Below are 13129 nucleotides of genomic sequence, written 5' to 3'. Positions count from 1 at the left end.
GCTTTAAGAATCGTGCTTGTTAGTGAGAATTAGGTTAAAAAATAAACTCTTGACCTTTCAAAACTTAACCCTTTTTCTTCACCAACAGGAATTACTCTATACTTTTAGCTTCAAAAACTGTTTCCAAGTAAAATCCAATCTAGCCTGTCTTCTATTATTTTCAAGACCCTATTTATGGTTAATGTCCATATTGATTTGACACTACATCATAAACAAACTCTGAGTAAGTGCTAAAGGAAATGAATAAAATTATATTTCAGTATCCTAAACAATTCTATAAATTATTCATTGAACTGCCCTTTTGTTTATATTTATTTAATGTTGGGGTGGAAAAGATCCTTTTTCCAAATGTATTGAGGTCTAATTGACAAATAAAAATGATGTATATTTAATGTGTACAACGTGATGATTTGGTATACATATACCTTATGAAAAGAGTACCACCATCAAGTTAATTAGCACACTCATCACCTAACAGTTTTCTGTGTGTGTCTCCAATGAGCACATTTCATATCTACTTTCTCAGCAGACTTCAGGTGTGGTTAACTGCACTCACATGCTGCACATCAGCTCCCCAGGACCTGCTCATCTTTGAACTGGAGGTCCATGCCCTCTGACCAGCACCTCCCCTTTTCTCCCAGTGCCAGTGCCTGGCACCCACCGTTCCACACTGCTTCTATGGGGTCAACTGTTTAAGATTCCAGATATAAGTGAGGTCATACATTATGTGTCTGTAAAAGACCTTTCTAAGAGCAAATGCAAAATCCATGGAGGAAAAATAAGATAAATGTGGCAACATATTATAAACTTCTCCACGTAAAAATAAAAACTTCACCATAAGCAAAATTAAATAGCAAATATTAAACTGGAAAAAGGACTTACAATATACAACAAACAGCTAATATGCTTATTAGAGAAAAACAATATATAATAAGCAATCAAAAAATTACAAATGGCTGATGAATTTTAAAAGATGTTAAACCCCAATTAAAAATAGTAAAAGAGTATGCATTGTATAGTTTATTTCATTTAAAGATGAGACAGCCCTCTCCAGCTGGTTCAGTTGGTTGGAGAATCACCCCATACACTAAAAGGCTGAGGTTCCTTTCCGGTCAGGACGCACACCTAGGTAGCAGGTCTGTTCTCCAGTGGGGGCACGGGTGGGAGGCGACCGACCGATGTTTCTCTTTCACATAGATGTTTCTCTCTGTGTGTCTCTGCCTCCCCACCTTCTTCTCTCTAAAATCAATAAACGTATCCTCAGATGAGGATTTTATTTTATTTTACTTTATTTTGAAATGTTGATATTTGGTGGTTTTATTCTTTTTTTTTTCTCATTGTTGTTCAAGTACAGTTGTCTGCCTTTTCCCACTGGTGGTTTCATTATAAGCAATGGAAAGCCACTAAAAAACTTTAGGCTGGAGGATGACTTCATCAAATTATATTTTATTATTCATTTTTGTTTTTTTAAATATATTTTATTGATTATGCTATTAGAATTTTCCATTTCTTTCTCCCCTTTATGCCCCTCTGCCCTGCACTCCCTGTCCCACTGGCATCCCTGCCTCCTATAGTCCATGTCCATGGTTCGTACAAATAAGTTCTTTGGCTTCTACATTTTCTGTACTATTCTTAACTTCCCCCTGTCTATTTATAACCTACCACTTATGCTTCTTATTTCCTGGACCATTTCCCCCATTCTCCCCCCTCTCCCTCACCACTGATAACTCCCCATAGGATCTCCACTTCCGTGATTCTGTTCCTATTCTAGTTATTTGCTTAGTTTGTTTTGGGTTTTTTTTTTTAAGTTCAGTTGCTGATAGTTGTGAATTTGCTGTCATTTTTCTGTTCAGAGTTTTGATCTTCTTTTTCTTAAATAAGTCCCTTTAACATTTCATATAATAAGAACTTGATGATGATGAACTCCTTAAACTTGACCTTATCTGGGAAGCACTTTATCTGCCCTTCCATTCTAAATGATAGCTTTGCTGGATAGAGTAATTCATCTTGGATGTAGGTCCTTGCCTTTCATGGCTTTGAATATTTCTTTCCAGCCTTTTCTTGTGTGTAAATTTTCTTTCGAGAAATCAGCTGATAGCCTTATGGGAACTCCTTTGTAAGTAACTGTCTCCTTTTCTCTTGCTGCTTTTAAGATTCTCTCCTTATTTTTAATCTTGGGTAACTTAGTTATGATGTATTTTGGTGTGTTCCTCCTTGGGTCCAATTTCTTTGGGATTCTCTGAGCTTCCTGGACTTGTATGTATATTTCCTTTGCCAGAAAGGGGAAGTTTTCTTTCATTATTTTTTCAAATAAGTTTTCGATTTCTTGCTCTCCTTCTTCTCCTTCTCGAACACCTGTGATTCAGATATTGGAATGTTTAAAGTTGTCCCAGAGATTGCTAAGCCTCTCCTTACTTTTTTGAATTCCTGTTTTTTCATTCTGTTCTGGTTGGATGTTTATTTCTTCCTTCTGTTCTAAGTCATTGATTTGAGTCCCAGTTTCCTTCCCTTTGCTGTTGTTTCCCTGTATATTTTTCTTTATTTCACTTTGTATAGCCTTCACTTCTTCCTCTATATTGTGACCAAACTCAATCAATTCTATGAGCATCCTGATTACTAGTGTTTTGAATTCTGCATCTGATAGGTTGGCTATCTCCTCCTCATTTGATTCTATTTTTGGAGTTTTGATCTGTTCCTTCATTTGGCCCATATTTCTTTGACTCAGTGTACCTGTTATGTTATAAGGCGCAGAGGCTTAGGTATTCACCAAGGTGGGGCAACCCCCTTCACTGAGTTGTGGTGCTGTATGAGGGCAAGGGGTCAGAGAGAGAACTGTGCTGCTTGCTTGGCTCTCGCCCTGCTTTCAGTCACTTCTTCCACTACGCACAAGTAAATTTGGCCCTTCTGGTGCTGATTCCTGAGTGGGTGGGTTTGTGCACATTCTAGGATCCTGTGTGTCTCTCAAATGAGGATTTTTAAAAAATGAAACAGATAATAATGTGCAGGTGCCTGTGAAGTGGGTATCCTAATACAGTGTCGGGGAGATATAATTGTGCAAAATATCTATGACACCTGGACACACTTCAGAGCACTCATATCTTTTTCCCTAGCAGTTTTACTTCTAGAAATTTATACCAAGAAATAATTAGCAAATGCACAAAGATATATATACAATAATATTTATTATAACATTATTTCTAATAACAAAAAGATAAAAATGTGTCAATTTCTCAATAATTGAAGGTTAATTAAATAATTTATGATATAAGAGAATATTTAATGGGAGGGAAGTGGGGAGGGTTGGGAAGGGGGGCTGGATTGGGAGTAAAAGGGAGAAAACTGTATTTGAACAATGATTAAAATAAAATTTTAAAAAAGTAAAAAAGAAACACTGAAATATAGACACAGCAAAAAAAAAAAGAGAATATTACACCATCACTTAAAAATAGTTAATGTGATAAGAGTTAATGGTATTTATGCCATACAAATCTTTGGTGTACTGCTATATATCATATAATTTAATGAGGATTCTACCTTGTCTAAAAAATACAACTAAGCATAAAAACATATTTTTTATGTTTATGTATTTTTACTTTTACATACTTCTTTCTTTTCTTAAAATTGACATGATTACTTTGTGTGTTTAAAATGTTACTTTAAAAATAAGAAAATAATTGTCTTCCTGTGTTATTATTTCTTCCATTTTTTACATGAAGTATTTTTCCCTTTTCCAAGGTTGTATTTTCTCTATTCAAGTTCGCACTAAGAAGGATGGCCATTTCAGAAGGCTGGGAAACCCTGAGGGCCACCCAAGTGCTGGACGCAGCGTTGGCCAGTGTGACACTTCTCCTTGCAGTTTAATGAACTGTGGCAATGGCGGAACATGCAGAGACAGTGGATCCACTGTCTAGTAAGTATGACACCAGGAGTGAAGGTAGCAGGTTATTTGCATTGTAACTGGTACTTTACTCACACAAACTAGGAATGCAAACTGACCCTCATGTTTTAAATGTTTTCAAGTAGACTCACTAGACCACCAGGGGACACATAAAAGCAACTAGAGAAAGATCAGCACAGCAGTGACGCCATTTTCTTAGTTCTTTTAAACAGTGGAAATGAATCACTACATCTCATTCCAGGCACCATGGAAAATATACCTCAAAATCACAGTCTTCAGAGTGTTACCAGAAGTGTTCATCATACATGTTGCTATTTCTTAGTGCTTTTTCCTTTCATGCTCAGGTTAGAGCTCCTTTGAAAAGGGTCATCCTGTCTAGGTGGAGCCAAGCAAAGCAGTGCAATTTAACTTCTGAACTGCTTTAGTATGAAACGCAAATGTGAACGTGTTAAGTGGGGGAAAAAAAAGAGCAAAGGAAAGGTTGTCTTATAAATAACTACTTTTGTTGAGCATCTCCTCTGTGCATAAATAGTATTTGAAGAGCTCTGAGCATTAGCTTTACCATTATGATTTTATCCTCACTGTTTTATAATTTTTAATGTATTTTAATAGCAAATTTACAGAAACGGCATAGAAGACAGACAAGATTAAAAACATGTACTTGCACAATGACCTGTGTACCTCAGTTGGTTGGGCATTGCCCTGCAGAGCAAAAGGGCATTGGTTCAACTCCCAGTCAGGGCATATGCCTGGGTTGTGGGTTCAGTCCCTGTCAGAGTGCATAAGAGAGGCACCTGATCAATGTTCATTGATGCTTCCCTCCTCTCTTTCTTTCTCCTTCCCTTCTCTCTAAAAATAAATAAAATCTTTTTAAGATGACATATACTTACATGTAGAACAACTCAGTTATAAAAGTAGAGTGAATAGATGGAATCTATCTTCGCAGATAAACTAGGCAAAAACGGGCAGCGACACAGACCACGCAACCCAGGGCCCCAGTGCCAGGAAACAAAGCCTAAAAGCACTGATTGAAAACACCTGTTGGGGTTGAGGCTGGGAGACTCTCTCAGCCTCACAGAAGAGCTCCTTGGGGAGACCCACAGAGTCTGAGAAAGTACACAAGCCCACCCACCTGGGAGACAGCACCAGAAGGGCCCAATCTGCTTGTGGGAAGTGACAGAGGGGACTGAAGTCCTAGAGAGAATGGAGCAGGTGACATTGTTCCCTCTCGAACCCCACCCCCACATACAACATCACAACCCAGCCACTGAGGTGCCCCACCCTGGTGAACACCTAAGGCTCCACCCCTCATACACAACAGGTATGACCAGACCAAAGAGGGGAGGGGAGAAAAAAAAAGATGGCTCAAACAGAATTAAAAGCCCCTCGGCCAGTACTTTTAAGCAAACGAGAGATTGCCAAACTATCAGATGCACAGTTCAAAGCACTGGTGATCAGGATGCTCACAGAATTGGTTGATTTTGGTTGCAAATTAGATCAACAAATGCAGGCTACAATAAGTGAAATGAAGAAAAATGCACACAGAACCAATAGTGATGGAAAGAAAACTGGGTTTCAAATAAATGGAATGGACCAGAAGGAAGACAGGAACAACCAAACAGAAAAGAATGAAGAAACAAGAATTCAAAAAAATGAAGAGAGGCTTAGGAACCTCCAGGACATCTTTAAACATTCCAACATCCGAGTTATAGGGGTACCAGAAGGGGAAGAGGAAAAACAACAAATGGAAAAGTTATTTGAACAAATAATAAAGGAGAACTTCCCCAATCTGGCAAGGGAAATAGACTTCCAGGAAATCCAGGAAGCTCAGAGAGTCCCAAAGAGGTTGGGCCCAAGGAAGAACACACCAAGGCACATCATAATTACATTAGCCAAGGTAAAAATGAAGGAGAGAATTCTAGAAGCAGCAAGAGATAAGGGGACAGTTACCTACAAAGGAGTTCCCATCAGAATGTCAGCTGATTTCTCAAAAGAGACCTTGCAGGCAAGAAGGGACTGGAAAGGAGTATTCCAAGTCATGAAAGGCAAGGACCTACACCCAAGATTGTTCTATCCAGCTAAGCTTTCATTTATAATGAAAGGGCAGATAAAGTGCTTCTCGGATAAGGCCAAGCCCTTATTATATGAAATGTTAAAGAAAAATATTTTTTATCTAAGAAAAATAAGATAAAAAATATGAACAGCAAAAAAAGACATCAAACTCACAGTCACAACCACACCTAAAACAAAAGCAAACTAAGCAAACAACTAGAACAGGAACAGAACCACAGAAATGGAGATCACATGGAGGGTTAGCAACAGGGGAGTGGGAGGAGGAGAGAGGGGGAAAAGATATAGAGAATAAGTAGCATAGACAATAGGTAGAAAATAGACAGGGGGAGGGCAAGAATAGTATGGGAAAGGTAAAAGCTAAAGAACTTATGACACATGGACATGAACTAAAGGGGAGAATTTGGGTGGGAGGGGGTGGGCAGGGTGGAGGGGAGTAAAGGGGGAAAATGGGACAACTGTAATAGCATAATCAATAAAATATATTAAAAAATTTAAAAAATAAAAGATTTAAAAAAAGGCCAACCAGACAGACCTCACTTGCCTCCTGCAAAGCACCAAAAGTTGTGCCCTTTAAGCACAGATCTGTTTTGAAGTCCTGAGCAGTAACTCACACCAGATTCTGGAAGGGAAGTTTGAGGATCAGAACAGAAGTTCAGTGGACTTCTGATAACTTCTAATTTCTCAGAGAGCGGAAGTACCAGGACTGTAACGATGAGGTTTCTTCACTTGTCCAGTGGAGGGCACACTCACACTGGAGGCTTTTGTAGCCAGTTGCTTTCTCTGGGCTGTATGGTTGGTCGTTGGTAGGGAGTCTGCTTTGTACCTGCAATAATGTGGAGTTACTCCCTTTTCTGGTTGCAGCTCCCCAGCTAGAGATGGTGCTGACGTTAGAGAGCAATGGCGGCATGGTGGCAGCTGCAAACACCCTACAATGTTTTTTAATCTTCACCCGAGGTTATTTTTTCATTGCTTTTAAAGAGAGAGAGAGAGGGAAAGAGAGGGGGGAGGGAGAGAGAGAGAAAACACCAATGTGAGAGAGAAACATGGATTGGCTGCCTTCTCTTACCGCCCTGACTGGAGTGGGAACTTGCAACCTTTAAGTCCAGGGGAGGAGGCTCCAACCAACTAAGCCACACTGCCAGGGTCACAATTTTTAATAAAACCTTTCACTTGTTTTATAAATTATACATTATCATTTGCTCTCCAGCTAAGCTTAATTATATTTAGAGGTACAAATTTACCTCACCTTATCTAAAAAAAATGTGGCCATTCTTCAGGTGACTTATTAGGTGTGTTTGTTTTGTTTATTTTAACTGAGATAATGAATAAACTTATAATAATAAAGAATGTGATCATAAAGAATGGGAAGTGCCAGTAAAAAAGTTAAGGTGAAGATGCAGGAAGGAAACTCATCCTAACTCCTTATTATCCCATTTGGAATGAAGGGCCTCTTCCAGCACAAGAGCCTTGTGTGTTGATCTTGGAATGCATGGGAATGCATAGTGCCATGTAGAGACAGACACAACTATTTGAAGATTATTTTGATCACCATAGAAAGTGTTCTTGACTTGTGATAATAAAAGTAATATCTTACAGAACTTTGTAGTGCCAAAAGTGCCAAAAAAGCTTTTTTTATATACATTATTTTCATTGCCCCTATTTAAAACTTTCTAAATTAGTCAGGGACTATCCTAGCCCCAATTCAATGCATGGGAAACTAAGCCTAAGAGATTATGATTCAACAAAAGGATATACCAGCATTTTGTAAGTGGTACCACAGGACCCCAAACTGGATCTCCCAGTTATTGGATCAAGATTCCCTCAGGACCTAAATATTAAGAAATAAATTTAAAAGCAGTTAGCAATTTAGATGACTAGTGTTAAGTACTCCTTATCTGCTGAGTGTAATCTATTCATTTATTCTCAATTTTTTTTTAAATGTTGACATGTCCTGGATGGTGTGGCTCAGTGGGCTGATCACTGGCCTGCCAACAGAAAGGTTGCCAGTTTGATTCCCTCTCAGGGAACCTGCCTGGATTGTGAGCTGGTTGGGGTGTGCAAATAAATAATCTTTTTTTTTTAATTTGATGTTATCTTCAATTGGCATTCATATTTTCTCCAGATAGGAAATACATTGCCTCATAACACATGCCCTGGAATTTCATAAATTCCCGTGTGGGTGGAAAGCTGTACCTCACAGGCTAGCAGGAGAACCTCGATTTGAATAACAAATAAGCCTGAGTAAAGGGACAGATACCTCTGACAATTTTTTATAGTATTCTAAAATCTTTCTTATCAAATGGTGATCAGTGTTTGGAATTCTCTTACTGGCACAACAACAAAATATTTACTGTATCACTAGCATGTGAAACAGTACAGCAGAATGAGAGGTAGCTCCTGTGACTGATACAGCATTGAATGTACAGCTCCCTGAACTTGAGAGGTGGATTTTATAGTATGTAAATTATACCTCAATAATGTTGTTTCAAAACATTCAGGTTCCCACTCATGGCCATCCAACTTCAGTAGCAGCATAAGTTTAAGGAGAATTATACTTTCCAAGAGTGTTTAAGTTTTCTTCTACCCTCATCCCAATCTCTGAATATAGTTCCACATTTTTATTTTGTACCTGAATCAGAAAGTAATATTAAACTGAATTTCCTGGTAACATAATTGACAGCTCAAAGCTAGAGTTCAATCTTGCCTTGAAAAATAGCATATAATAAAACTTTTTAAATGCTCAAGAAGCAAGTCCCAACCCAGAATCATTAAGTGTCATGGTGATCAGAATCAATTTTAAAAACAAATCTCAAAGCCACTCAAAGTGTCTTAACAGCTTAATACTATTTTAAAAAAAAATTATAAGCTGTAAATGCTTACTTTACTTCCGCTCCTCCCAGCTGGAGGTGGAAGGCATTGCTTGGGCACATAAGAACAAGTCTTGTGCCAAGTAAGGAGGGAAGGGGGACTTGATAAGGCTTGGACCCTGTGCCGGGCTCCCGGAAACTGCTAAAAGCCCTGCTTTCCTGCTCCAGGGACATCAGTGAGCAAACACAGATGCAGCTGCACTCTAATGCAATTTCTCAAATGAGACGGTAATAAGGCAGAGTTCATGTCAGGCCTTTTTGCTCCTGGGATGAGCTCTGATGCAACAAACAGTAAACTATTTCTGTTGCTAGTAGCCTAGGTTAAAAAAAAAATGTTTGTTTAGTTCTAACTTAGGTCTGTATGTACATTTGTTTGGTACAAAGTGTTTTTAAGCAACTTTTACTTTATTTTAGTTGATCTTTGTTTGACTTCCTGACTGTGATTGAGAGTGACGGGCAACATGTTCTTTTAAAAAAGCGCAATGTAGGAAAACCAAGTTACAAAACCAGGTGTAGAAATGAGCAGCACAGAGAGTAAGTCCAGAAGGAGCTCAGAGAATGTGACTGTAAAATAGGAAACGCATTAAGTTCATAAATGAGGCTTATTTACAATATAAATCTATCAGTTAGCAAAAAATCTCCCTGATCCAGAGTTTCCCAAATTTTTTTTGGCTCACAGATACCTTTGAGGATCAAGTGAAAGGTCAAAGACCTTTCCAAGATTAATGCAGATGTCAGAAGAAAAGTGTATGTTCCCAGAGCCTTCTCTGTACCTCATATGCCTAAAAGTGACGATTTCTTTGACTTTTGCTAAATGAGCAACGTCTCTCACACTTTAAGAAAAATCAGACTGTTCACACTGGTGCAGGGGAGGAGATGTATGCAGCTATGCTACACAACAGAAAGGTTTGCTGCTTTCCCCCGTGGAAAGGTTTACTGTAGGGCGGCCATCTCAGAACCACAGTGAATACATGGCCACTCCTCCCCATCTCTGTATTCTTCTCCCTGCCTCATTTTGCTTCAACCAACCCTCTCGATTAGAACAAACCTAATTTCTCTCCTGTGCTCATGCAAAAGCAGTTCAGTTACTATGTCCTCTTTTCATAGTCCAGGTTCATGCTCACCATCTACTACAAGCAACTCAGCTAAATAATTTCCCCCAATGTCTCCCCCTCTACGAGGAACTGAGTCCAACCTTTAGCATAACAGTGTTTTTTGCCGCCTAACCTGGAGAGCAGAACCACCAGGGCAGAGGCCTGCAGACGAGTGCCAGCACTTTTTTATCAGGAGGAATTTCATCTCCTACTTCCGACAATCTCCCAGATATCAACAGCGAAAGGAAGGCCACGGGAAAATATGTGCAAGGGGATGATTATGGCAACCCTTCCTTGAAAACATCTCAAGTCTCGACGAGCCATCACATTCTGGTGTGATGTGAGGTTCACCCGTTCCAGCACTTGTCTGTGTATTTTGCAAAGGCTCAACTTTTGAGCGTGTCATTTGACATCCAGTAAATTTTGGCAGGTAAAATGATATCCGCCCCATCACACTTACCTCCTTCTCCCAACTTGTGACTCAAACAGAAATAAATCATAAAGAAAAGCAATTTGACATGCATGCGGCCATCCAACACAGCAGCAGTTTTAGGAAGAGATTCAGCAGTGTTTCCCTTTTCCCGAAAACAGGAGAGAAGTAAGTTATTATACATGCAGAAGTGGAGTCCTTTAGGCAACGTGATCATCTCTTATTAAGTAACACATAGCTATTCCATTATTCATATGACTTTTTTATCAAAGCACATAGATTTCATTTTAAGTATTATATCTGTGCTTTTGCTTATGCACAGAAAACCCACAAATCTGTTACCAAAACTTTCTTACAGATCCAGCTCAGTAAGTTTTCTTCAAGAATGTTCTCTTTCTGCTCTCATCTCACAGTGAGGATTTCAGTACTTTACCCTCGTTAGCCTCTAGACATAGAAAAGAATCTCTCTAATTTAAAACAATGAGAATATTTATTTGATAGCTAAACTGAACAGGCAGATTAAGCAGAGATTATGTCTCTCTAAACCATGGCTTTTTCACTTGCACACTGAAGATTAATAATTGTACAGTTATCAAGGGGATTAAATAAGTCACTACACACAAAGCACTTAAAACAAAGTCTGGCACTAAGGTGAAGTCCTAATAAATGCTGAATATCATACAAATACGTTGTTATAAAAAATTACCTCAAAGTCCCTGGGGACAGAACTGTTTTCTGTTTTGTATTCACCCTGGCAACAAAAGGGAGAGGCTCACCATTACTCCTCTTCTGGTGAATATTAAGTAAGCAAAAAAATGATGTTCAAGTGATATTCAAAGAATATTAAATTTTCCACCTCCTCATTTTCAGTTAATTTTTACATATCCACATGTAAAAATTTACATGTTTTTCCTAATCTCTAGAAGTCTTCAAATTGGTGAATTAAAAGCAAATCAAATTCTTCATGCTGAATATCTGTTGTAATGAGAAAAATTAATCCATAGATGTTTCTGAGCTATGAAATTGACAATAAAAAGCACACAATTTATTTGCAATTTAGGAATTAACCATACTTTGCCAGGCACAATGATACACACCTGCATTTTTGTGAGTATCACACGTGGGATCATGTAGTCATTATACCCATGGATAATGCAAGTCCTTATTTTCCCTTCAAAAATGTTGGCAGAAAAGTACACATTATATATGGCAAAATACAGTAAATCCACTTCATTCTAAGTGCACAGATGTAATATAACTAATTATATTAGTAAAGACATGCTCCAATACTCAACTCCCGATCGCCGTTACAACCAGATATTACTCAGAATGTCTCACATTTTCTTCTGTGTTATTGCTCTATGTTTAGAGGCAGAAGAACACATAAATTATTCATTATATATTAACAACTTAGGATAGCTAACATTTTTTAATGGACATGAAGTGAGAAAACAGTTCTATGAGTACTGCCAATGATTACTCAGTATCTTTTGAATATTCTTAGCTATTGTAGAGTAAATGCTTCAGCCACTTGCCTGCTATGCTTTGTCCACCGAGAAAAAGCCCTTTACGCACTTGCTCTCACCTCTGGCTCAGGGCTCCTCTCTGAATACCCCTTTCTCACTAATGGCACCGTAGTCTTTCAGCCATTTAATCCTGAAACCCCCAAAGACTTCCATGAGGTTGAGAAACATAGAACAGCAGTTAATATGTGCACTCCCTCCCCTATTACTAGTCACATAATTTGCTCCTCTGTCCCTCATGCTCCTCCTCTGGAAAATGAGGATTCTAATCGTACCCTCCTCACAGAGTCGTAAGGAGGATTCAATGAGTAAATATATTTAAGGTGCTTAGAGGAGTGCCTGGTACACGTTAAGTCTCAGTAAATGCTTGCCGTTACTACCATCTTTCATCTTCCACAGCGACACACTCACCAGATGCCTCTCACATCAACGTCAGCCTTCCCATCCTCAAAGCCATTTCTTGGTCCAGGCCTCTTTGCATTCATCCACTTCCTTATCCTAGTCATGACTCACTCATTTACTTACTTATTTATTCCCCAGATATTCAGTGAGAAATTACAATACTCCAGGAAATGTTTTAGGCCTGGGACTACGGCAGAGAGTAAAACAGACCTAATCTCTGCTACCGTGGAATTAATTAATTAATTAGTCCCATGAATTAATGATCCAGTGCAGGGGTCAGCCAACTATGTCCTGCGGGTGAAATCTGGCCCACCACCTGCGGTTCCGAATACAGTTCTGTTGGGTTGCAGCCATACCCATTTGTTTGTGGATTGTCTGGGGCTGCTTTCAATCATGGCAGGGTTGAGGTATCGCAAAAAGTCTTTATGGCCCATAAAGCATACTTTAAACTGCCAAAGTTTGCCAACCTCTGCTCTAGTGGTAAAGATATAGTAAGACCCCACCAAAACTAAATTTACATCACCAGAGAGTTTAATGTTACATCATGGAGTCATCCCATACATGCAAAATTAATATTCTTAAAATATGCCTCATCCTTCACATCATTCCCCATATGCCTGCCACTTAAAAGCTACCCTATCTTGACCTGTTACTCCTGGTTTCCTCCACAGCGCTATTTTCTACTGCTCCTCACCCTCAAAGCACTCACTCATGTAGGCAAGTCTCATTGCCAGAGCCTTCCCCAACTCACAAAAATTGCTCCGGTACCCTTTCCGTGAGCTTCCATGCTGCTCATTTGCACTTGTCACATTGTATTAACATTGTCTGCTTACTAATCAGAT

General features: G+C 38.9%; 1 protein-coding gene across 1 annotated transcript in view; it reads left to right on the top strand.

Moving 5' to 3' along the window:
• The window catches only part of EYS (eyes shut homolog), a 1607944-nt gene that overhangs the window by 1558102 nt on the left and 36713 nt on the right, over positions 1-13129 (top strand). The window contains 1 exon segment of the mRNA XM_045842859.1: positions 3736-3910. Coding sequence (XP_045698815.1) covers positions 3736-3910 — 175 coding nt within the window.

This window comes from Phyllostomus hastatus, unplaced genomic scaffold (assembly GCF_019186645.2).
Source record: "Phyllostomus hastatus isolate PE091 unplaced genomic scaffold, TTU_PhHast_1.1 phas_contig_40, whole genome shotgun sequence".
NCBI classification, from domain to species: domain Eukaryota; kingdom Metazoa; phylum Chordata; class Mammalia; order Chiroptera; family Phyllostomidae; genus Phyllostomus; species Phyllostomus hastatus.
The sequence above is the reverse complement of the archived record's forward strand: the minus strand, read 5'-3'. Positions and strand labels throughout refer to the sequence as shown.